A 26,812-nucleotide genomic window follows, 5' to 3' on the forward strand; every position below is an offset into this window, starting at 1 on the left:
ATAAACACTAAAAAAACAAACAAAAAAAAGCAGAACAACAACAGAAGGTACACAGAATGACTGAGAGGGAACTTCCACTTAGGCAGTCAGAACAGGCTTCTAGGACCTAACACGTGAACAACATGAGGAAGTCAATATTGCAAAGACCTGTGGCAGAAGCAGAGGTAATGAAGAGGAATGGATATGAAGGTCTGATGTGTCAAAAAGAAGATCCACGTGGCTGGAGAATACACAAGATAGAAAAGGTAGATAAGGTGGGAGAAATAGAGAAAGCTAAGAAAAGGAGTCTGAATTTCATTCTAAATATGATGGAAAGCCACTACGAACTTTAAACAAGTGAGCAATACAATTTATGTTTTTAAAGTCCTGGCGCTGCTAAGTGGAAATGGGGCCAGGGAAGAACAAGAAAGATGTTAGATAAGGTTAGGGAGTTTCTGCAAAGGTGGAAGGGAGAGATGGTGGTGGTTTGGCTTGGACGACAGCGGCAGCAGTAGATGTGGGGTGGAGAAATTAAAGATAACACTTTGAAGTAATAGTTGACTGGCCTTTCTGACGGTTGCTGTAAAGAAATGACAGGAGTCAAAAATGAATCCGAGATTTTGGCTTAAACAAGTGTCACACAGTATACTACAAATTTGGGAGAAACTTCAATTAGGGCTAATACTGAATGCTTATTATATGACAATATTCACTCAATTTGACATTTAATATTCCCAACAATCTTGAGAAGATAGGTACTAACTATTGTTATTTTCATTTTATAAATAAGAAACTGATGGTTAAGTTTAAGTAATTTTCCTAGGTCAGAAAGATAGTACCAAGACAGTAGAGACTTGAATCTAGGTCAACACACTCCAAATTTCACCACATTGTATGAAACTGCCTTCTTGACAGTTAATTTCTGGGAATGTGAGCCATATTTTAGGCAATGGCAGTACACTGGATTAAAAGTCTCTCAGGATGACTAGCTTGCAAGATGCTATTGTTTTGTTTGTTCTCTTATTCAAGATCACCTTATTTTCATAGAATAATGGATGCAATTTCCATCTATATGCTTTTCAAAGCAGTTTCTGCACCATTACCCTTTTGATTCCCATTTTACAAATGAGGACAACGAAACAAGTGATTTCCTCAAGATCATTAAGAGAGCACTAGAACTAGAAAGAAAAGCCAGGTGAACTGATTCCCCACAGTGATTTGGCCAATAAACTTGTCTTTAAAAATTTTGGCCAATTAGAAAAAAACACATTTTACATTACTACCCAAAATACATATACATGTATGAAATAGAGAAAAAGAAGTACTACAAAACTGTACTTATCATTACTAACTTGCTACCATTTCTTTTTCTAGTTAATGTTTTATAATGTTGATTGTAACTGTCAATTTAAACAACATTGATCCAAGCCTTGGAAATTAACACCACAACCGCAGACTAGACTTTTTTAGAAGTCTTGTGACTCACTAAAACTACCAAACACCAAAAAGGCAAGATGAAACAAAAAAAGATCAATCTGTTGGATATTTGGGTTACATGAAGACTGGAGTCCACAACAGTATAAATGGCAATGATTCTATGAGCTACATTTTGGAAATGTTTATTATTATTATTCCTTTCCATTGCTAACATGGAGGTCTGAAATCAAGGCATGCCTGTTACTCTTTAAAATATGCATAGATGCACTTTTCTGGAAAAAAAATATTAAATGCAAAATAAAACAGTTCTTCAACCTCATTTCTGCCCCAAAGGGAATAAAAAGCTGTAGAATGACCAGGTTAGCAAAATCTATTTCCTTTAAGTTAATAAAGAAAAAGAAAAAAAAAACTGCTGGTAATGTGACAACCCATTATGATGTATAATGAAGGACAGCATCTTAAGGACAATGGCTTAAGACTGGAGGCAACCTTTCATTTCTTCCACAAGTACTACTTGATAAATGATCAAGCTGCTCCAAAGTCCTTTGCCAGTATGCTTAATTTCCCTTAGTAAAAAAAGGAAGACAACTGTCCAGGAATATAAATCTTCGAATTTTCCCAATTCCTTAAGTTTGCAAGAATAAAAAAAAAAAGCTTTAAAATCTGTGTCAATTAGTTTGAACATTCATTTACCTTCCTGAATGTGGCGCTAGCCTGGTAAATTCTCTCTCTCTCTCTCTCTCTCTCTCTCTCTCTCTCTCTCTCTCACACACACACACACACACACACACACACACACACACACACACGCTATCCCTGTGTCTCATCTCGCAAGGGGAAGAGCGACAAGGACAAACCATAGCCTCAATACATCAAAGGCTGGCCAGCCCTACAGCCCATACATAAATCACCAAGTTCATGGGCACTCCTAGGTGGCTCCGCGACACGGTCAACGTCCTTGGCAGCTCCCATTCCCTTCGATACTCCGGAGCACCACCTCAGCTCTCCTCAACTGACCTTCAGCCAACCCAGGACCCTGCTGGGCAGACTCCGGAAAGGCTGTGAGATCCGCACCAAAGGAAGGCCTGAGCAGCCCCTCCAGGCTCTAATATAAATGCAGTGCCTCCAGGCATTTCTCTGGGAAGAGTTAGGCGATCTCCTCTAATCCTCATGTGTTTCCACAGAAGCTGGGAGGGCACCACCGAGACCCAGGGCAATAAAAGGCCAAATACCAGGAGGTCCTGGGAGGGGGGAGGAGAGGAGGGCGAGGGCTGCTGCCAGACACCCCCAAATCCAGTCCCCGGAGAGCCTTGCAGCAGAGGCCGGGGGCTCGAGGCCACGTGCACTTGCTCCGGGGACCTTTCCAAGACGCCCGGCCGGGTCGGTACCGGCACGCAGCACAGCGGCCGGGTGCACGGGAGCGGAACGCTACAAGTTGTCGCCCGCGTCCCCTCCCGGCTCTGGCGGGGCACCCCCGCGCCGCTCCACGCCCACGCCCGGGCCCCACTCCGGCCCCGCCGCGGCCCGGGGAACCCGTAGGACGAAGGCCCCTGTGCCCGGCCCCCGCGACCCTCCCCGCAGCCCTCCGGCCCCACCCAGTCCGGTTCCAGGCCGACCCAAACCACCGTGTCCCCGCTATGCAGACCGTTAGCATCCCAACCATACCTGCGGGTCTGGGTATGCGGACCCGGAGTCGTGGCGGAAGCTCCGCGCGGGGCGCAGGAACCGACCCCCCCCTCCAAAAACACCCACAAAAACCCGCGCAGCGGCCGCGCCTCAGCGTCCAGGTGAGGGGCTGAGCGCCGCAGCCCGCCCTCCTACCTTCCTCAGCGCGGGCCCTGACGACTCGAAGCTGACCCGTCTGCTGGCGGTGAGCGGCCGGGGCGTTTCGGGGGGGGGGGGTGGAGGCGGTGGACGGGGGACAGGCGGTGCCCCAAAGCCGGCCCGCGCGCCCCGACTGAAAGAGCAGCCGGGCCGCCAACCCCGCGGCGGACGGACGCGGGGAGGGAGGCTGCGGGGCCGCTCCGGGAGCGATTACGACTCTAGACGCTGAGGGCCCGGGGGTCTCGGGGTGACTTGGGAGACGGCGGCGCCGTGAGGGCGGGGAAGGCGGGAACGTCCCGGGACACACGCAGCGGGCCGCGAGCCTCGAGCGTTAAATCCCCGAGGCGGTCGGCTCGCGCGCGGCGGTGGCGGCGCGGAGGGCGCGCGCGGGGAGTGGGGCGGCGGCGGCGGCGGCGGCGGCGGCGGGCGGGGGGCGCCGCTCAACGTCCTCACCTTCTTGGTGCCGGGGCCTCCCGCGATCCGAGACACTCCTGTCAGAGAAGAGGTGCGCCCCGGCTGCCCCCCTAGAGTCTCCTGCTGGGGGGACATCGCTTCCATGAAGAAGACTTTCCCGCAGAGCCCAGCCCAGGAGGAGGCTACGCGGTCATGTCCTCGGGACGGCGGCCAGAGCGAGGACGCGCGGGCCCGAGGCGGCTGCGGCGCTCAGGCTGGGAGCCGGGCTCCGGGTGCGGGCGGCGCGCCTCCCGTCGGGGCCATGCACCGCCGCTGCGCTCACCACCGCGGGCTGCAGGCGATTGCGGCGGCGACCGCCAGTCCGCGCCGCGGCCCGCCCCGCCTCGGGCCCGCCCCCTCCGCGCCGGGCGCCCCGCGCGGGGACCCGCCCCCGGCCGCCGTCCCCGGGCCGCGGCGCGCCCAGCGGCTGCCTCGGACTGCGGCGCGCGGGGCCGGGCGTCTTTCTCTGCAGACACGGCTCTGCTAGGGGTACAGGCGACCGACTGACCTTGCCAGCCCGCAGGAGCTCACCGGCCCGTGTCACGAACGGGGACCTCTAGGGCACGGACACGCGCCTCTCCCGCCGCCCGGCCCACGCGCACCCGACCCCCATTCCTGTCAGCGCTGCGCCCGCGGGGGACCGCGACGCGGCGGCGCGTGCGGCGGCGCAGTCGCGGCGACCTCAGCCCGAACGGAGGAGTTGCGGTGACTCCCGCCTCGCTTTCGGCGGACTGCAGAGGGGTCGCCCCCACCCGCACCCCACCCCCACCCCTACTCCACCCGCAAAGCCTCGGGATGGAGCTGCGCGTCGCAGGGTGCCGCGTTCGCACACACTGAGCAGCCCCCAGTGTCGCTTAACCTCTGGAGCAATCCCGAACGTTAGCCTGTTCGGGTAGCCCTCGTTGGCTTCTGCAGCCGCAGGTCAGCAGACCCTGCACAATTTGCACCAGCGGTTTCCGCTGTCTGCGGCTGCAGAGACACTGGCATTCCGAACGTGAAAGCGCAGTTAAGGAACATGCAGGCAAGAGAGAGCACTCTGAAATTTGGCTTAGCCATTGAGAAGGCTACAATATGTGGAAGTGTTTATCAGATATCTGCGCCGAGAGCATAACTTCCTGACAGCCCAAATAGTGGCAAATTTTTTTAAGGCCAAAGAATAATCAGAGGGAGGGGATTTGGAGCCGACCCGGGTCGAGTTGAGTGTTGCTGCACTTTGCAGGTCCAACTGACTGGTGCGGATGATTCGGTAGGTGGCATTCTTCCCTTGGAGTCAGGACTACAGAAAGGGCGGATTAGTAATGAAGGACACCACTGCATGATACTATGTGGTTGAAGGGGGTTTATTTGTTTTTGTGGTTAAAAAAAAAAAAAGATCGAGGTTCCTGTGGGGTTGGGCTGTTATCAGGACAGGTTGTAGAAGAATGGGGCTCTGGCCAGCTCTGTTCCAAGCAGGAGATGCTATCCAAAACACACACACACACACAGACAGACAGACAGACACACACACACACACACACACACACACACACAACCCCAAACTCCGGAATTGTTTATTATGGAAGTAACAGGGAGAAAATGTTCCAGCCCATTTTAAGCCTTGTCCACATCACATTGTTCAAAGCAGACTTATACAGGCTTTATAAGTCTTGATTTATATAATACATATGTACATAAATCATTCTAATATATATATGGATATATGTGTGCACACAGGTTTTCAGGGGTGGCTCCCCGCTTAGACCCATGTGTAGTGCCGACTTCACCCACCATAGACTTTGTCATGAATTTTATATCACACAGGGCTTTGCAGTCCTTTCATTCCTTGTTGAAATCATGCTGTTGTGTTTCCTATCATGAATGGACAATCCCCATTTTCCTTACTCTGCTTCATTTTTTAAATTTCAGTAATACTTATCCCCTTCTAATATTTCCTTAAATAGGAAATAGTTATATTTATGAAAATAAAATATTTACAAAATATGCATTTCATTTAATATTTCATTTATTATGGTTAATGTGATTTATGTTTGTCTTCCATGGGTCAGAAATCTTGTTGTTTATTGTTGTATCTCAAGAGCCTAGAGCCCTGTCCAGCACAACAAATGTTTGTTAGTTGAATGAATGAGTGAGACACAGAAAGGATATGAGATAGATCCAGAAGGGCCAGGCCCGAGTTGGTTATTTTATGCAGAGATAATATCTCATGCTCCAATCAAAGTATTATTTATACTGCACCTGTGGAAAACTCACTTTCAGTTCCCAATTTGTAAGTGCTTTTATTTCAAATTCCATGAATTTTGATTTGCATAAAAAAACCATTCCACTCAGGAGTTTTGAGGGAGGTCTCGCTTTGTAAAGAAAATTGTGTTTGCTCAGATTAATATCACCAGAATAATGTTGTGAGAACACAAATCTGATCACAGTCACTCCCCAGCTTAAAACCTTCCTTGGCTCCTAAGTCTATGTAATAAATTTCAAATGCCACAGTGTGATATACAAAGCTGCCTACAATCTGAGGCCTCACTCCCACTTCTTTGTCTTCTCTCCTGCCCTACTTCAACCCTCACTCACCCTGTTCTCCCTCACACTGAACTATTTGCACTTCCAAGAGCGCCTGGACCTCTCACATCTTCATGCCTTTGAACCTGCTGTTCCCATTGTCTAGGAAGTTTTCCATCTATATGTTCCAACCTCTGTTGTTTCACATGTATTCCTCTAGTTCCTAGTGTATAGTAAATACCTGATAAGAATTTGTTGAGGAAAGAAATCGTTATGTCAATAATTACCTCCGGAAAATCTTTCTGAATTTACTTCTCTTTACCTAGCTAATTTTTAAAAATATCTATTTAATTATTTGAGGGGGGGGGGAGGGGCAGAGAGAGGGAGACAGAGAATCCCAACCAGGCTCCGCAATGTCAGTGTGGAGCTGGATACCAGGCTCGATCTCACAAACCAAACTGTGAGGTCATGACCTGAGTTGAAACCAAGAGTCGCACGCTCAACCGACTAAGCCACCAGCGCCCCTACCTAGCTACTTCTACACAGCAACCACACACACAGGGTTAAGTGTACCTTCTGTGGTAGTAGCGTGACATTTATTGAGTGCTTACTTTATACCAGATACTAATCTAAACATTTTACACCTACTAATTCACTTAAATCTTAATAGTAATCCTACAAGGTAGATTCCCTTACACCCCATTTTACAGTTGGGAAAACCAAGCCACAAAGATGTTAAATAACTTGTTCAAACAGATGGTAAGTAGTGAGACCAAACTTGGAAACTGGGAGCTGTGTTCCAGAACCAGTTCTCTGTCTCTCTCTTTTTTTTTTAATTACAGTTTATTTTTAATTTATTTTGAGAGAGAGAGAGAGCGCACAGGGGTGGGGAGAGGGACAGAGAGAGAGACCCCAAGCAGGCTCTGCACCATCAGTTAAGAGCCTGTCCTGGGGCTCTATCTCATGATTGTGAGATCATGACCTGATTCGAAATCAAGAGTCAGATGTTCAGCTGACTGAGCCACCAGGCGCTCCCAGAACAAGTGCTCTTAACCCCTTACTTATACTGCCTTTCCCGTGTGGCTCCTTCTCTTCCTAGCACACCTTACACTACACTATTATCATGCTTATGCTTCTTGGAATTAAAGGTTGCGCTTTGTCTTTTCTTCTTTGTGCCAAGCAGAGTTGCACTCTTAATGATTTTTTTTTCAACAACTTTGCTTTGAATGAATGAGTGAAGTAGTAAAAACAACCATTTTCATTAAGCTATACAGTTTAAGGAAGATGCTCTGATGGGGGAGAAATAACCGTGGACTAGTCCTATATCATTCCTTAGACCGTGAAAGAATTTTGCCTGCACTGGGAATGTTATGTTGCAGAAAAGGATGATGCCAGAAAATAAAAGTGATGACAAGGCATTTTAAGGAGTGTGATGACCATGTCTGACACAAGCAGGATGCATCCAGAATATTTTGAAACAAACTGTAAAGCAAAGTACTAAGAATAGCAAAGTGAAGCAGCTGGGAAACACCAATAGCAGACCTTTAACAGGAACTAGTCTAAGAATGAAACCAAAATGTTTAGCCAACCATTAGAATGAGTAACAGTGAATAAATTTAACTATGAAAGGGGATGTCTGTGCAACTCATTCATCAAATGTATATTTATTGTGTGCCTGCTATGTGCCAGACACTGTGCCATGCGCTTGGAATATAGTCAAGTTGAGTCCTCAAGTGTGATCCTCATAAGCCCCAAGATGCACACAAGAATCATGGGCAGTGCTATCTGAATTTTCTAGAGCAAAGGTTGCAAGCTGAGGGGCCACAGAGTGAATTCAGGTGTGTTTTTCAACATATAAACCTTTCATTTTTTTTTTTCAAATTTGTTGCCAACCTTAAAAATCAAGATATTTCACATAGAAATCTGGGTGAAATTTCTCCAAGCAACAGTCAGCTAAAACTGAGTTGCAGCTGCGTTATTACATTTAATGCTCATGACAACTCTATGGTTGTCATAGTCACCACTGTCTCTAGTGCTGGGTAACTACTAACAGTAAGGTAGTGGAAGATGAAAAACTGGCAAGAGAGGTAAAGAGACCAGAGAAGAATGAGAAGCACCAAGTGAGTGTGTATGTGTGTGTGTTTTAAAGTGATACAATTTTTCAGGAAGAGAAAAAGTTGACAGTGTCTTATTGTTGCAAGAGATCAAGCTGTCCCCAAGGTGACTATGAGCCTTGATATAAGAGAGGTTTTGGCTTAGTTAATTATCGGGGTCAGATACAGGGGCTTCCTTTCTCATCCCTTGCCTGGAATCTCAAAGGGGGTTATTTCCTTAAAGAACAGAATCCCGGATTTAAGAGTAGAAGTTTTATGAAGTGGGAGAAGTTAGGGAAAGCAGAGAAGGAAGAAAAGAGGAAGGGGAGTATAGAAGGAGGATGTTAAGAGCTGAGGCTGGCAAAAGAGCTTGGCCAGAATACAAAGGACCTTGGATTCTATGGTAAAATTTGGACATTGTTCTCTGAGGAAAGTGGTAAAAATGACTGGCATTTGTTGAATGCCTGCCATGTGTTAGATGTACATTACTTGCGTTATCTCATTTAACCTCTACTGTCACCAAAGACGTTGGTGTTCTTATACTCATTTTAAATATGAAAATCAGGCTCAAGAAACTAGCAACTTTCTGAGGTGACATAGCCAAAAAGTGATGGAGCCAGGAATTGAACCCAGATCTGACTGAGTTTAAAGGCTATATGGTTATGATGTCACCATATTATAATAATAGTAGCTATCATTCATTGGGAGTTAACTTTGAAGGATACGGAGATATGTATTTGCTCATCAAACACTAAGCTAAACACTTTACACACTGTCATAATCTTTGAGACTAGCCTAATGTTTTGTATTTTTATGCCTACTATACAAATGAAGAGCTCAGAGAGATTAAGCTACTTGTCAAAGATCATATGGCTACTGAGTCCAAGAGCCAGAATTAAACCCAGGACACCAAAACTCATGCTCTTAACTCCTGCACTTGATGGTCTTATTTTTGTTCCTTGTGACTGAGGAGTATCATAAATTGTGTTCCATTCATTTCATGGGAGATAAAACCAGATATGACTCTAAACCCTTCCACTCAGTTCATGGTAAGCTTGCTTGCTGGTCAGAGGCTTAGCTTAATTATTTTTAAAGTGTATGTTATATTACAAAACAACTTGATATTTTAATAAGAAACAGCAAAAAGGAGAAATGTCTGTTTTCCATCAGAGTTTTAGGTTGCTCTGTGAGTCAGATCACGTTAATTAACTGATTATCATTTATTTTCTACCACATGCCTTATGCTCTTGCCCATTCTTCAAGGGTAAGCACAATCTGTGCTATCTCTCCCCCCACAAAGCCCTTTAGGTTCCTTTTCCTTTTTTTCTTTGTTTTTCCTAGGCATTTCAATTGACACGTTTTTAGCTCTGTCTACATGTTTATGTTATAATCTTCCCTGGATGTTTGTGGAAACTAGCTCTCCTAACTATGCTCCTGTTTCACGGCTGTATCTGCTGCGAGGTGATTATTGTCTGTGCTGATACAGTACACGAGTAGGTTCAGTAAGTTGTGCAAGATTACTCAGCTAATAAATGGTGCAACAGTGTTCCAGTCCAGTTCTAACTCTCAGAAGTATGAAACTTAAATCCTTCCCCTTAAATCTTATTTAAATTACATATGAAAATCAATTATTGCATACTTGCCATAGGAAATAACAGAAGATGATATGGTAATAAAACAAAAATATGTTGATTGCAACATTATTTATAGTAGCCAAATTATGGAAGCAACCCAAGTGTCCATTGATAGATGAATGGATAAAGAAGATGTAGTGTCTGTACAGCGTGGAATACTACTCAGCCACAAAAAGAATGATATCTTGCCATTTGCAGCAACATGGATGGACCTAGAGGGTATTACACTAAGCAAAGTAAGCCAGTCAGAGAAAAACAAATACCATATGATTTCACTCATACATGGAATGTAAGAAACAGAACAAACGAACATAGTAATAAAGAGAATCTCCCAGACTCTCAAATATAGAAAACAAACTGGTGGTTGCCAGAGGGGAGGTGGATGAAATAGGTGGTAGAGATTAAGAGCATACTTATCATAATGAGCACTGAGTAATATAGAGAATTATTGAATCATTATATTGTACACCTGAAGCTACTATATAACACTCTGGTAATTCTACTTGAATTAAAAAATAATACAACAAAACCAAAAAAAGCTTTATTTTTTTTTATTTTTTAAAAAAAAATTTTTTTTTCAACGTTTTTAATTTATTTTTGGGACAGAGAGAGACAGAGCATGAACGGGGGAGGGGCAGAGAGAGAGGGAGACACAGAATCGGAAACAGAAAAGCTTTATTTTTTAATAGCGTTTATGTCAACTAAAAAAGTTAGATATAGAAATTCTAAAAAAATTTTTACTTTAAAGCATATTTTCCAAAGCATGTTGTATGCAACACTAGTCCCTTAGGATTAAAAGGAGGGGTTCTATAGTCAAGGGTTCTATGGGAAATACCACTAATGTGATAATGTACGTATAAAATGTGGTATAGTAAATCTTTGATGAATTCTGTAGTTAAGAAAAAAAAACGTGCTTAATCTTTTTCTGCCTCTCTGTGCTAAACATGTTAATACAGCCCTGTAAGAACATTGCTGGGTTTGCAATGAATTGTAATGCAGTGTAGATGGGAGAATGGGGCCTGTTACCCTTTAGTCACGTGCTCTCCATGGTTTCTTTCTCTAGATGTACAGTGCACTCACATCCTTACAATTTTAAAATAAAACTTTCTTCTATCATGCTTTCTTCTTGAAGTATCACTTACTACCCTCCCCTCGCCTTTCTTTTTTCCCTCATTACCGGATTTTGGAGAAAGGAATCCATATAAACTACCTCTGCTTTTTCATTGCCTTCCCTTCTTGCATCTATGATATCCCTTTCATCATTTCCCAGTGAACAAACACAATAGCTTCTATTATCAGTTCCAAGATGACACTTTGTAGCATATGTCCTGCCACTCTTCTCTTGGCAGCCATGACACTACTCTTGCATTCATTCATTCATTCATTTTACCAATATATATCAACTACCTAGTTATGGTGGGCACTGAAGACACAAAATGAACAATTTAGACATGCTTTCTACTCTTCTAAAGCTTATTTTCCAGTTGCTCTATTTTTCTGAATTCTCAAAGTCACCTTCACTGGATCCTCTTTTCCTACTCACATGTTTAATATATGCATCTCTCAAGGCCCTGTCACTTCTCCTTTCCCAGCACACACTTGTGTGGGCAGACACACACACACACTTAAGGTGTTGAAGAGAAGAGTCATGACGTTTGATCCCACAAATTTTGAATAAGTGACTTTATGATTTTCCAAATACTAGGTATAACTATAACACTTATACTATTATTTTTATTCAAAATAAGGATTGTTCTATCATACATGAATGAAATGGGAAGTTGATGTTTTTCCTCTGATAAATAGGTATGTGTTGAATGAAGGAAAGAAGAAGTGGATTTCAGAGGACTGCATCATACATATGAGAAAGACACATAAGCAATTAGCAAACAGTTGCTGAGAACTTCTCAATTTTCTGTTAAGCAGTGATCAGGAAGATGGCAGGTTAAAATTTTACCATACCATAAAATCTTACCATCAAATTTCTCCTGAAATGCATATCCACAAAATGAACAAAAAGAGTTTTTAAAAGTCACCTACTGCCACCAGAGAAGGAAAGGAACAGAACCTAAGCCTGCAGTTCTCAAGCTTAGTCTCAAGCATTGAAAAAAAACGTTTCACCTTGGGAACCTTTCAACATAATATTGGGGCATCTTCTACGGAAATTCTAATTTAGTTGGTCTGGGGTGCATCCTAAATGTAGAATTTTTTTAAAGCTCCCTACCTGCATTAAACAATACTGCATTAGGTTAAACAATACTGACCTAAGTAAAACATTCCAAAACATGTTGTTGGAAGTTGGGGAGTGGGGAGTGTGAAAAAGTTTCCAGAGAGTAGTAAAGAAGAGTAGCGATGGTTTATGTTCCTTATGTCACTCAAATCCTGGAGGGCAAACTTTTCTCCTTTTCTCCTGATCAATGATTAGCAGAACTGCTGCTAAAAAGAAAATGGTGATAATAAAAGGAACAATGATGCTGCCTCTTTCTTATGGAAAGGGGGACTTTGGAGCTACAAGTCAAGAAATGATCTAAAGCTTGAAGGTCTTCCTTTATTGAATGGTGTACCACCCTCCACCCCAGCTACAAGCAAGCAGAGAGAAGCAGAGAGTCTTAGTATAGAATATATAATAAAATCTCAGAAGAGATAACAGGGAATGAACAAGATGAAACATAAACATGTCATAAAATGACATGGCAGTGATGGAAAAATACTATAGCACAGCATGGAAGCCATGCATTGCATGCAAAAGATAGAGTCTAACCTAAATGAAATATGAACTAAAGGAATAGAAAACAATTTATAAATGCTGCATTCTGTAGAACATAATGAGGACCAGTATTGAATGAATAGGAACTCAAAGCTGAAATGACAGATGAAGAGAGGTTGTAAGCTTAAAACGAGAATCAAATCAAAGTCATTACAAAACAAATAAGCAAACTAGATGCAAAAACTTAATTTTAAGATCAAAAGAACATCCTATGTTCTTGGTAAATTAAAAACAGAATAATTAGCACAAGGATACACCCTTAGTAAACTATTAAACTTCAAGGTTCTGCCAAAATGGAAGTTCTGTGAAGCCATGAGTTTGTTTTGTTCACGGCTATATTGTTAGTGCCTAGAAAACGTTGGGCAAGTTACAGGTGTCCAGAAAATATATGTTGAATGAATGAAAGCGTAAAGGAAGATTACTTCACTTATTCAGGCATGAAAACCAAGTTATCTAATTTCTAATTCCACTTATAAGGAGGCTGGAAGTCGCCAACAGAGCTTAAAAAGTAAAAAGCTGAACAGACTAAAAAATTAACCACTCTTCTTGGATCCATAGGACGGGAAGACACAGGGCAAAGTGCTGCACCTAAGGTTGGAGAGACAAGCAAATACAGGGAACCTGGGCTTACTGACGTGGAGACTCAGAAACAGAAGCTGTTGCAGCCCCAGCATGGGAGAACCTGAACTGTAATTGATGAGTTGCTGGAGGCTCAGTGTGGACAACCTGAAAGTTGTCCAGGGGGACCCAGACATGGTGTAGGGGGTGTACCCCAACATTGTAAGATTTCTAAGGTACTAAGTAGTGGAGGAAAATCCCTAGGTCTTCCAACTGAGACAGGGGGAAAAGAACCATTTTGAAATACACCAGAGCATTCTGTTTTTCTAATTAAGGCCTGCTTTTCAGGGAAAACTAGTTCACCAGAGTTTAACCTGGGGTATTATCAGAGCTTAAGTGACCTGGAGAAAGGAAATATCCAATCCGGGCCCTCATTAGCCATCCTGTCCCACCCAACAGGGGAGAAAAAAAGCTGAGAAATCCTTGTAAAGTTCACAGTCCAGGAGCATAGGTTCATGAAAACACAGACCTAATCATAGAACTATCAACCCCTGTCCCTTCTCCCACACCTCACCAGCACATTATTAAAGGCCTATTTATTGAAGTTCCTTTAACCTAGTGTCTCATGTCTAGCTATCAAGATAAAGTTATAAAGCATAACAAAAGGCAAAAAAAAAAACCCCCACCACAATTTGAAGAAACAGGGTAAGCATCAGATAACAGCCATTAGATTTATCAGACTTGGAATTTAGAACAACTATGATTAATATAATAAGGGATATACTGGATGAAGTGGACAGCATGCAAGAACAGGTGGACAGTGTAAGCAGAAAGATGGAAATTGTGATGGAAAAAAAAAGAAATGCTAGAGATGAAAAAAAACAGTAACAGAAATGAAGAATGTTTTTGATGGGCTCATTGGTGGATTGGACATGGCTGAGGAATGACTGAGCTAGAGGTTATATCAACAGAATACCTGAAAAGACCAAAAAGCAAAGAGAACAAAGGCTTACACATAATGACAATACTCATGAGAATACCCAGTGATAAGGAGAAGAAAGAGAAAAAGGGACAGAATAAATGGTTTGAAACAATAATGATGGAAAGTTTCTCCAAATTAATGTCAGACATGAGACCACAGATCCAGGAAGTCCAGAACACTACATAGGATAAATAACAAACAAACTACACCTAAGTGTATAATTTTCACATAACAGAAAATCAAAGATGAAATAAAAAATAGTGAAAAAATCTAGAGGTAAAAAAAACCTTACCTAAAGAGGAGCAAAGGTAATTACATGTGACTTCTCAGAAACCATGCTAACAAGAAGACAATGGAGTGAAATATTTAAAGTGTTGAGAGAAGGGCACCTGGGTGGCTCAGTTGGTTGAGCACCTGACTCTTGATTTCAGCTCAGGTCATGATCTCATCATGGTCGTGGGATTGAGCCCCATGTTAGGCTCTGCACTGGACACAAAGCCTGCTTAAATTTCTCTCCCTCTCCCCTGCTTGCACACTTGCTTGCTCTCTCTCTCAAAATAGAATAGAAATAGAATAGAATAGAATAGAATAGAATAGAATAGAATAACATAAAACAAAATAAAATAAAATGAAGTGTTGAGAGAAATAAAAACATCAACCTAGAATTCTGCACCCTGAAAAATTAAAAAATATTAAATTATTAAATTTAATAATTAAATTAAATATTAAAAATTATTATTAAAATTATTATTATTAAAATTATTATTAAAAAGTGAAATGTAGATAAAATGTAGATAAAATGTAGATAAAAATTGACAGAATTGCTTGCTAATAGACCTGCCTTGCAAGAAACATTAAAAGAAATTCCTTAGAAGGAATATAATATACATTAGCAACTCAGATCTACATAAAAAAAAGGAAAAGCATCAAAACGAACAAGTGAAGATAAAATTTTTTTTCTTATTCTTAACTGCTCTAACAGATAACAGTTTGTTAAAAACAATAATAGTGGCCAGTATATTTAGTTATATATACATATGTATATGTATATGTGTACACACATATGCAACTAATATAATACTTAATGGTGAGAAACTCAAAGCTTTCCCACTAAGATCAGGTACAAGACAAGGATGTTCCTTTGCATCACTTCTTTTCAACATCATACTGGAAGTCTTTGCTAATGCAATAAGGCAAGAAAAGAAAATAAAAGGTAGGTGCACATGGGTGGCTCAGGTTGTTAAGCATCCAACTCTTGATCTTAGCGCCAGTTTTGATCTCAGGATTGTGAGTTCAAGTCCCACGTTGGGGGTGAAGCCTACTTAAAAAAAAAGAAAAAAGAAAAGGTATACAAATTAGAAGGAAAACATAAAAGTCTTTTTAATTTTTTTTTCTTTTTCATTTTTTCCTTTTCCTCATTTTTTTTCTCCTAAATGGCACAGTCATCTATGTAGAACATTGAAAAAAATCAAATAACTCCTGGACCCAATAAGTGATTATAGCAAGGATGCAGTATACAAAGTTAGTATACAAAAGTCAGTTGCTTTCCTATGTGCCAACAATGAAGAAGCAGAATTTGAAACTAAAAACGCAATAACATTTCCATTACCATCCAAAAAAATAAAATACTTAGATATATCAAAATGTACAAAAGATCCATACGATGAAAACTGTAAAATTTTGACAAATGATATTAAAGAGGAACTAAATAAATGAAAAGATATTCTATGTTAATTGATAGGAAGACTTAATGTTGACATGGTATCTATTATCCCCAACTTGACCTATGGATTCAATGCAATCCCAATTAAATCCTAATAAATTATTTTATGAATATTGATAAACTGATTCTAAAATTTATATGGAGAGGCAAAAGACCCAAAATACCCAACACAATATCAAAAGTGAAGAATAAATTTGGAGGACTGATGCTACCTGATTTCAAGACTTACTGTAAAGATACAGTAATCAAGAGTGTGATATTGGTGAAAAGTAGTCATATGGATTAATGTAACAGAATACAGAGCCCAGAAATAGACCCTCAATAAATGCAGTCAGCTGATCTTTGATCAAAGTGCAAAGGCAATACAATGGAGTAAAGATAATTTCTTCAACAAATGGTGCTGGAACAACTGGACATCTGTATGCCCTCTTCCCTCCTTCTACCAAAAAAATGAATCTAGACACAGACCTTAAACCCATCACAAAAATTAACTCAAGATGGATTATAGACCTAAATGTGGAATGCAAAACTATGAAACTCCTAGAACATTGACATAGGAGAAAACCTGGGTGACTTTGGTTATGGTGATGCATTTTTAGATGCAACACCAAAGAAATTACCCATAAAATAAAAAATTAATAAATTTAAAACTTTTGCTCTGCAAAAAACATTATCAAGAGAATTAGAAGAGAATACACAGATTGGAGAAAATATTTGCAAAAGACACATCTGATGAAAGATAGTTATCCAAAATGTACAAAGAACTCTTAAAACTCAACAATAAGAAAACACACTGGTTAAAATATGGGCCAACAACCTTAAAGACCCCTCACCAAAGAAGATATACAGATAGAAAATAAGCACAAGAAAAGATGCTTCGCACCATATGTCATCAGGAAAATGCAAATGAAAACAATGAGATGCCAACACATACCTATTAGAATGGTCAAAATTCAAATCAGTGACAAAACCAAATGCTGATGAGGATGTAGAACCACAAGAACTCTCAAGCATTGCCGAATGGGAATGCAAAATGGTACAGCCATTTTGGAAGACAGTTTGGTGCTTTCTTACAAAATTAAATATATTTACCATAGGATCCAGTAATTGTGCTCCTTAATATTTACTTAAAGGAGCTGATACCATATGTCCACATAAAAACATGCGTGCTGACATTTACAGCAACTTTATTCATTAATTGCCAAACCTTGAAAGCAACGAAGATGCCCTGCATCTTGACTGGACAAATAAACTATGATACATGGAGGACCAAGACGTGGAAGAACTTAAGTGCAGAGTACTAAGTGGAAGGAGCCAGTCTGAGAAGGCTGCATACTGTATGATCCAACTCTATGACACTCTGAAAAATACAAAAGTACAGAAACAATAAAAAGATCCGTGATTGGCAGAGGGGTTGGGTGAGGGAAGATGACTAGACAGAGCAAAGAGGATTTTTAGGGCAGTGAAAACACCCTGCCTGATATTATAAAGATGGGTATATGTCATTATTCATTTGTCCAAACCCACTGAATGTACAACATCAAGAGTGAACCCTTAGGTAAACTTTGGACTTTGTGTGATTATAACATGTCACTATGGGTTCATCTTTAGTAAAAATGTACTATTCTAGTGAATGACGTTGATCATGGGGAAGGCTATATATATGGGGGGCAGAGAGTATGTGGAAAATCTCTGTACCTTCCTCGCAATTTTACTGTAAACTTAAAATTGCTCTAAAAAAAATAAAACCTTAAAAGAAACAAAAACAAATTACCTACAAGGGAAAAGAGTTGAGACTGGCTTTAGGCTTCTCCATAGCTAGAAGAAAACACACTAATAACTGCAAAGTTGTAAGAGGAAAAGTGACTCAAGAGTTTTACCCAGCCAAAATGGCACTGGACCAAGTCCTTTGCACATTATCTCATTTAGTCTTTTTTATTTAAAAAAATTTTTTTTAACGTTTATTCATTTTTGAGAGACAGAGACGGAGCATGAGCAGAGGAGGAGCAGAGAGAGAGGGAGACACAGAATCGGAAGCAGGCTCCAAGCTCTAAGCTGTCAGCACAGAGCCCAACAGGGGGCTCAGATTCACAAACCACGAGATCATGACCTGAGCTGTAGTCAGATGCTTAACCGACTGAGCCACTCAGGCATCCCTATCTCATTTAGTCTTAACAATGAACCTATGACAGAAGTACTATAATTATTCCTGTTTTTAAAAATGAGGAGTCTGAAGTTCTGCGACATAAAATCACTTGCCACGATTCTGTGAGCCCAGAATCCAGGCATTCTGACTTCATATGCCTTTATAGTAATTCTCTCATTTAATTCTCATCATAATTCTCTGGATGATTTTCCCCCCTGCTCAGATTAAAAACAAAACAAGACAAAACTTAAGTATTAAAAGGTGAAATAATTTTCCCAAACACCTGATAGGGCTTCAATTCAGGCCTATATAATTCCACCAGTCATGGGCTTTCCAGTGTGCCAACCTTTAGAATTTTGTGTGTATGTTCATGTGTGTGTTTGTGTGTGGGCTTAATTATTAATTTCATCTGAGTCTACCCACGCCCATCTCCTCTTCACCTTTTCTTGGAAAACATGCTGTATAGAGAAGTCCTGATTCCTATGACTCACTTAACTCGATTTTATGATCTAGTAAACATGCCCTTGGCGATTTTTTTTAAATTTTTTTTTTCAACGTTTATTTATTTTTGGGACAGAGAGAGACAGAGCATGAACGGGGGAGGGGCAGAGACAGAGGGAGACACAGAATCGGAAACAGGCTCCAGGCTCTGAGCCATCAGCCCAGAGCCCGACGCGGAGCTCGAACTCATGGACCGCGAGATCGTGACCTGGCTGAAGTCGGACGCTTAACCGACTGCGCCACCCTGGCGCCCCAGGCGATTTTTAATTCAAGATCAGAACTGAACTTTGTGGCTACAGAGCTTATGTTCCAGATGTGCTTCAGAAGACAAAGAAATTAGAGCAGGGCAGAGAGTGGTGAGATTCTCACAATATAACTAAATACTGTTGTTCTACTGAATTCCTTCGCCTGGAAACAAAGTTTTCCTGAGGAAAACAAAAACAAGTCTATAAGCTCTAGTTTCTCTGCCTGTTCAGACAGTTCCTTACTTGTCCTTTCTTTTCTTTGTTTTTTTTTTCTTCTTTTTTTTTTTCTAAGGATATACATATATTGCTTTAGAATGAAAGTTCCCAGTTATGGAGTTACTGTGAGATGGTCACATGTGGAGATGTTTTACAATATGATTCTATGAAGCAATCGCCAAGTACTGGTGTTCGTGAATTAGAAAACAGAAAACCTTCAAGGAGCAATTGCTTTGGCATGGGTTATGTGAAAAGAAGTATTTGATATGTGTACAGAAGTATGTAACACTTCAGGGACGAGCAACTCAATTAATATAGGTTTTATTTTTGTGTAATAGACCACATTGTCAGTTAGTAATTTATGCCCTGATTTTATTCTACTGTGTTATGAACTCACATTCTGAGGTAGTAGGCTGTGGACAGAAGCTTCTATCATGCTTTGAACTGAGCTTTAGGTTTCTTGGAATGGTATGCCCTGTAAGAATCATGGAATTGTGGATGAAAAAAAATCCATAGATGCTCCTCTGAAAATTTACAAACACAAGACACCCTTTTAAAAAAGTTCTTCAAGCAAAATAGTACGTTTTAGATTATCAAGTAACAGATCCAAAATGTAGATAATCACAAACCACAAATGAGGCAAAAAGTAATTTATAATTAGTTCAAGAATGTGTTCACTGTGTTTGGTAATATTAGAGGGGTCTTTTGTGTGTATGTTAACTGTACCATATTTAGGGTAATGTTACAACTGAACTAATTTCCTAGAATAGTAAATGTTGACTGGTTGATTCAGGGAGGCCACTGGTCTAGGATTATAGCTTTGCAAATGTATCTGTCTCTGGGTAAGGAACACTTAAATAGCACTTAATCCTGAATCTGTTCTCTTCGTTCCTTTTATGCCTAGGTTGGGTTAACAAATCATTTTATGGAATGGCTATTTGAAGGAACCTTTTATAGTGGATTATTTAAAGTATGAGTCCTAAAAGCTGTTTTATTCCAAGAGAATCAAGAAGACCTGCAATATTTATCCAGGGAAGAGCAAGTAGCTGCTCCATAAAAATATTTTAATCTCCCAAGCATATTTACATTATCTTTTGTGCTCACTTTATGTTTCTGGCATTTTTAAAAAATGTTTACTTATTTTTTAAGAGAGAGAGAGAGAGAGAGAGCGAGCAAGTGGGTGAGGGACAGAGAGTGAAGGGGACAGAGGATCCAAAGCAGGCTCCAGGCTCTGTGCAGACAGCAGAGAACCCCACTCAGGGTTTGAACCCATGAACCACGAGATCATGACCTGAGCCGAAGTCGTATGCTCAACCCACTGAACCACCCAGGTGCTCCTCCTGGCACCTGGAACATTGTACATTTTCATGCACAATGTGAACATCCCATAACTCGACTACCTAGCATTGTATTTAAAGTGGAAACTAATTTATTCTTAAAAATAGAAAGTAAAGAAACATCTAAGATAGGTGAAGATGGCCAAAAAGTACAAATTTCCAGTTGTAAAATATTAAATCCTGGGGCTGTAATGCATGGTGATTACAGTTAATAATACTATAATGTATATTTGAAAGTTGCTAAGACTGTCATAGGTCCTGACAATGCTCATCACAAGAAAAAAATTATAATTGTGTGGTGATGGATATTAACTACACTTATTGTGGTGACCGTTTTGCAATACACACACATATAGAATCCTTATGTTGTACACTTGACACTAATTTTATATGTCAATTATATGTCAATTAAAAAACCTTACCTAAATGTATGAATTTGCTTCTGGTACTTCCTTTAAGAACCATTAGCACAAAGTATGGAATTAAGCAGAGAAATTCCATCTGGAGCCAGGGATCTAAGTTTGTTTCCTGGCTCCACTTCCCAACTGTGTAAATATGAGCGAACTCTGAACTTCAGTTTAGATACATTTAACACTTACTCAAGGGTTTTCTGGCTTGGCATGTATGAGATGTAGGTAAAAGCATGTCGAACCATGTAAAACACCACAGAAGTGGTATCTATTGTTCTCTTCAGTTTAGTTCAGACATGAGATTCCCTGAACCTTTGCTCTAAGGTGGGAGCCTTGGGTTAATTCTGGAATTTCCTGACTCTCTAAACCTTGTGACAGGCACTGACCTTTCCTGAGAGGACAGAGAAGAAGGGAGGGGAGAAATGGTCTTTCCATTCATCTTTCCCAAGCCATGCAAAAAAGGCCTTATAAACCAGAGACTATGCAAATAAGAGTGAAACAATAGGAATTCAGTGCCCTGTAAATTCAATTTGAGAAGAGTTTTCTTTTCTGTGTGAGCTGATCATTAAGGCACTGAAAGCTGTTTTCATAGTTTCCGTGATAAAATATTTCGATCTTAAATTACTGAATGATGCCATAACTCAGAACGGAGCAGGAAGAGGAGAGTGAAGAGAAAAGAATATGCTTATGTTGACACACAGAAATGATTTAGTAATCAGCAAGGAATGGAAGGGAATAAAGTGCACATAAATGTTTAATGGGGTTTTTAGGCAATTAAAGTTTGCAGAAATGTGCTTTAAGCATGTGGCATTGCTTAAGGGCTAGCCCCATCAGGTCAGGCGATCAGTCTTTTGTTTGCACACTGTGTGTGGCAGGGAAGAGAGAGAAATACATATTGGTTCTCTGAGGAGCGTGTGATACATCTTTCTAAGTCTTTTGGTTAAGAGGAAACATGAGGCACCAACTACACTGGATCCAAGGACAAGGTGAGAATATGATGCTTTCTAGAAGGAAAACACCAAGTAAAGATCTCTCCAGTATATCACAGACTGTGTTGCTCAAGGCATACTGTTGCTCTGTAGGGGGATATCAAGGGGGGACAAGATAAAATTACAGCTGATACTGCATTTTTATGTTATCTTGGCAAGAATAGCAGCAGGGCTTAGCTTAACAAAATATTAATACTCTTCCCAAATGCTAATGAAATACAACTAGAGAAATTGGGGGAATTCTGAATTTAAGCATTTTATTGGCTGATGCTTTTACACATTTGTGTTGTGTCTTATTTACGCAGGCACAGATGCAGAATTGGAGACAAGTGTCTCCCCGGCCCACACAATCACATTGCATTAACTGTCATAGTCAACTTGCTGACCTTCAAACATCCAGATCTTTTTGGGATCTGTTTGGGAAAAACAGGGAGAGAGAGGGGGGTTGAAGGAGGGAGGGAGGGAGGGAGAGAGAGAGAGCGAGAGAGAGAGAGAGAGAGAAAAGAGGAGGGAAGGAGGAAGAAAGGAAAGAAGAGAAGGGAAGGAAAGTAAAAGAAAAAATGATAAATTGTATGCAAAAAATTTAGATTTACCAAATCTCTAAGAAGTATGTGAAGGACTTACCTAGGACTGGGAGGTAGAAAAACATTAGGCCTTTCACTGCATTCGATAGAAATACCTTATGGTGGAGAAGAAACTCACCCAAGTTCTTATACCACCTATACAGTGTGTTGTGCAAATTGATTAGAATAACTTTTGTAACTACTGTGGCCACCTTTCCTAAGGAAGGAAATCTATTGCAGATAAATAGCTTAATGTCCTAAAAGAACATATGAGAGAGGGGCTCAGCATAATTAAATTTTTTAAAATTTTATTTATTTTTTTAAATTAAATTAACTTTTTTGAAATTTAATTCCCAAACCGTGGGTGGAATGAGGAAAGTAATTCATACCAGAATACACTGACTTGATTGAATTGTCTTATGGAGTCATTTTCACATAGACTGATCTGGTTTGGATGCCTCTGATAGCTGTATACTATTGAAAAGTCTATTTTTTTTTCTCTGCCAAATAAAGATATTCTACTTTGACTTCAGAAAAAAAATTTTTTTTGAGAGAGAGAGAGAGAGAGAGAGAGAGAGAGAGAGAGAGAATCCCAAACAGACTCCATGCTTTAGCACAGAGCCCGACACGGGGCTTGATCTCCTGACTGACCGTGATCTGAGCTGAAATCAAGAGTTGGACGCTTAACTGACTGAGCCACGCAGGAGCCCCCAGAGAAATACTTTTTTTTAAGAATCCTTTGAAGCAATGGTCTAGTATGGTAAAGATTTTCTTGCTCATTTTCTAAGTCTCTCTACCTGGTAGATTGTACAAATAGTACCAGCCCACTTGACTTTTGGAAAGAACAGAAAATGTTATAACGATTGATCATCTCTCAGAGCATTCCTGCTAACAGGCCTCAAATCTGGAGTGGGAACGATGAAGAGAAGGAACTCTGACATTCTATTATCCTTCCATTTGTAGTCTGGTGAAACTCATTCTTTGTGACTTAATAGGACTTGTGTAAGAAAAATCTATGAACGAGGATCACTGAAGGGCTGACTCTGCCCACTCAATTTAGATGTTTTCCATTAAATATATTATTGTAACTATATTTCCTTGAGGCAAACGCTCAAATACAACACATTTAAGTGGGACTCTTCCTCTTCCCCATCATACTGTTCCCCTTCTTTCTCTCAGTTGTACCACCTGTTTATCAGTTGCCAAAAGTGAATGCAAATCTCTATCTCCTCCATATGAGATATCTGTATGGATTGAAGGAGGTGTACCTACATCAGGGAGGGCAACTTCCTTTACATAGACTATACGTTTCGATGTTATTCTCATCCAAAACCACCTTCACAGAAATGTCTAGAATAATGTTCAACCAAATATTTGGGCATCCCATGGCCCAGTCAAGTGGACACATGAAATTAAAGATCACTTATAAACCTTCTTTTGTGACATGGCATCTAGTCAAATTTTTTGTATGTTTTAAATTTGGGTTATCTTTTGTTATTGATTTGTACCAGTTTTTACATGCTCTGGATAAAAGTCTTATACACACACACACACACACACACATACACACACACATATATAATGTTATATATATATCAGCTGAAGTATATGCTTATTTTAAAATAATCTAATGATGTTTCTTTAGAGCAAAAGTTTTGTATTTTCACGAAGTTTTTTTTTAAAGTTTTGTTATAGTTAGTGCTTTTGCATTAACTAAGAAATCTGTTTAAGAAATCTGTTTATATCAGGGTGCCTGGGTGGCTCAGTTGGTTGAGCATCTGATTCTTGCTTTTGGCTCAGGTCATGATCTCATGGTTCATGAGTTCGAGCCCAGAGTTGGGCTCTATGCTGACAGCATGCAGCCTGTTTGAGATTCTCTCTCTCTCTCTGTCCTTCCTCTGCTCTCTCTCCCTTTCTCAAGAATAAATAAATTAATTAAAAAAAGAGAAATCTGTTTGCATCAAGTTGAAAAAATAATCTCCTATGTTTTCTTCTGGAAGCTTTGTAGTTTTAGCTTTTAGATTTAGGTGTATGATCTAGCTCCAATTAATTCCGTATGTAGTGTAAGGTAGAGGAATTAGGGTTGTATTTTTTTTTAATGTTTATTTTTGAGAGAGCACAAGTTGGGGAGGGGTAGAGAGGGGGGACAGAGGATCCGAAGTGGGCTCTGCACTGACAGCAGTAAGCCACATGGGGGGCTTGAACTCATGAACCGTGAGATCATGATCTGAGCTGAAGTTAGTCGTTCAACTGACTGAGCTACCCAGGTTCCCCCGTATTTGTTTTTTAATATATGGTTATCCGATCGTATGGAAGATTTTCCCCATTTAAACTGCACTAATATTTTTGCTAAAAAGCAATTATTATATATATGTGGGCCTATTTCTGGATTCTTTAATTTGTTACATTGATCTATTTCTCTATCTTTATGCCAGTAGAACACTGTATTGACTACCATGTCTTTATAGTAAGTCTTGAAATCTTATAGATAAACCTTTCAATGTTGATTATTTTCCAGATTTCTTTGACTATACTAAGTCCATTGAATTTCCACAAAATTTAAGAATTAGATTTTCATTTTCTTTTTTTTATGTTTATTTGTTTTGAGAGAGAGAGAGACAAGAGTGTGAGCAGGGGAGGGACAGAGAGAGAGGGAGACACAGAATCCAAAACAGGCTCCAGGCTCTGAGCTGTCAGCACAGAGCCCGACGCAGGGCTTGAATCCACAAACCGTCAGATAGTGACCTGAGCCAAAGTCGGATGTTCAACTGACTGAGGCAACCAGGCACCCCTAGATTTTCATTTTCTAACAAATAAACAAACCCTGCCTGGATTTTAATTCCAGTTGCATTGGACCTATAGATCACTTAAGGAGACTGTAATTAATCTTTTAATAATCTCAATTCTTGCAATCCATGAACATGGTGTTTCTTTACCTTTATTTTGGTCTTATTTAATTTTTTCCCAGAACATGTAGTTGTTTATTTATTTATTTTTTTCAATTTCAGTATAGTTAACATACAGTGTTATATTATTTTCAGGTGCACAATATAGTGTTTCAACAATTCTATACATTACTCAGTGTACATCATGATAAGTGTGCTCTTAAATCCCCTTCACCTATTTCACCCATCCCCCCTCCCCTCCCCTCTAGTAACCATCAGTTTGTTCTCTATGGTCAAGAGTCTGTTTCTTGGGGCGCCTGGGTGGCTCAGTCGGTTGGGCTTCCGACTTCAGCTCAGGTCATGATCCCGAGGTCTGTGAGTTCAAGCCCGCATCGGGCTTTGGGCTGACAGCTCAGAGCCTGGAGCCTGTTTTGGATTCTGTGTCTCCCTCTGTCTCTGACCCTCCCTTGCTCATGGTCTGTCTCTCTCTGTCTCAAAAATAAATAAATGTTAAAAAAATTTTTTTTTTAAAAAAGAGTGTTTCTTGGTTTATTACTCTCTCTCCCTTCTTTTATTTTTTCTAACCTTTGTTTTGTTTCTTAAATTCCACATATGAGTGAAATCATATGGTATTTGTATTTCTCTGATTTATTTCACTTAGCATTATGCTCTCTGGCTTCATCCATGTTGTTGCAAATGGCAATATTTCATTCTTTTTTGGGCTGAATAATATTACTTATATAATCTATACACTGCATCTTCTTTATCCTATTCATTAGTCAACGGGCATTGGGGCTCTTTCCATAATTTGGCTATTGTTGATAATGCTGCTATAAACATCAGGGTGCATGTATCTCTTTAGATTAGAGTTTTTATACTTTTTGGGTAAATACTCAGTAGTGTGATTACTAGGTAGTTCTGTTTTTAACTTTTGAGTAACCTCCATACTGTTTTCCAGAGTGGCTATACCAGTTTGCATTCCCACCAACAGTGCTAAAGTGTTCCTTTTTCTCCACATCCTGGGAAGCACTTGTTGTTTCTTGTGTTTTTTAGTCATTCTGACAGGTGTGAGGTGATACCTCACTGTAGTTTTGATTTGCATTTTCTGATGATGAGTGATTTTGAACGTCTTTTCGTGTGTCTGTTGGTCATTTGGATGTCATCTTTGGAGAAATGTCTGCTCATGTCTTCTGACCATTTTTTAATTGGATTATTTGGGTTTTTTTTTTTTTGGTGTTGAATTGCACAATTTCTTTATATACTTTGGATACTAACCCTTTATTAGTATATCATTTGCAAATATCTTCTTCCATTCCATAGGTTGCCTTTTAGTTTTGTTGATTGCTTCCTTTTCTGTGCAGAAGCTTTTTATTTTGATGTAGTCCCAATATTTTTGCTTTTGTTTCCCTTGCTTCAGGAAACATACGAAAAATGTTGCTACAGCTGGTGTCAGAGAAATTATTTGCCTGTGATCTCTTCTAGGGTTTTTATGTTTTCATGTCTCACATTTGGTTCCTTAATTCCTTCATCCATTTTGAGTTTATTTCCATGCATGGTATAAGAAAGTGGTC

General features: G+C 40.4%; 2 protein-coding genes across 14 annotated transcripts in view; one reads left to right on the plus strand and one right to left on the minus strand.

The window, feature by feature from the left end:
* The window catches only part of ARHGAP20 (Rho GTPase activating protein 20), a 128,944-nt gene extending 125,024 nt beyond the window's left edge, over positions 1 to 3,920 (minus strand). For 2 of the 3 annotated variants that reach the window (XM_047823558.1, XM_047823557.1), the window contains exon 1: positions 3,694 to 3,920. In XM_047823558.1, the coding sequence (XP_047679514.1) occupies positions 3,694 to 3,798 (105 nt within the window). In that variant the 5' untranslated portion in view covers positions 3,799 to 3,920. Of the gene's footprint in view, positions 1 to 3,237; positions 3,319 to 3,693 lie in introns of those variants that run through there. The other variant, XM_047823559.1, reaches the window with a different exon arrangement.
* A 4,318-nt stretch (positions 3,921 to 8,238) lies between these two features.
* LOC125146765 (uncharacterized) overlaps positions 8,239 to 26,812 on the plus strand; it is a 325,550-nt gene continuing 306,976 nt past the window's right edge. For 7 of the 11 annotated variants that reach the window (XR_007144876.1, XR_007144875.1, XR_007144877.1 and 4 more), the window contains exon 1: positions 8,255 to 8,312. Coding sequence is in view for 2 of the 11 variants with exons in the window: in XM_047823560.1 (XP_047679516.1) it covers position 8,312 (1 nt within the window). In the remaining 9 variants the exon portion in view is untranslated. Of the gene's footprint in view, positions 8,313 to 26,812 lie in introns of all 11 variants that reach the window. The other 4 variants (XR_007144881.1, XR_007144883.1, XR_007144880.1 and 1 more) reach the window with 2 other exon arrangements.

This window comes from Prionailurus viverrinus, chromosome D1, assembly GCF_022837055.1.
Source record: "Prionailurus viverrinus isolate Anna chromosome D1, UM_Priviv_1.0, whole genome shotgun sequence".
Classification (NCBI taxonomy): Eukaryota; Metazoa; Chordata; class Mammalia; order Carnivora; family Felidae; genus Prionailurus; species Prionailurus viverrinus.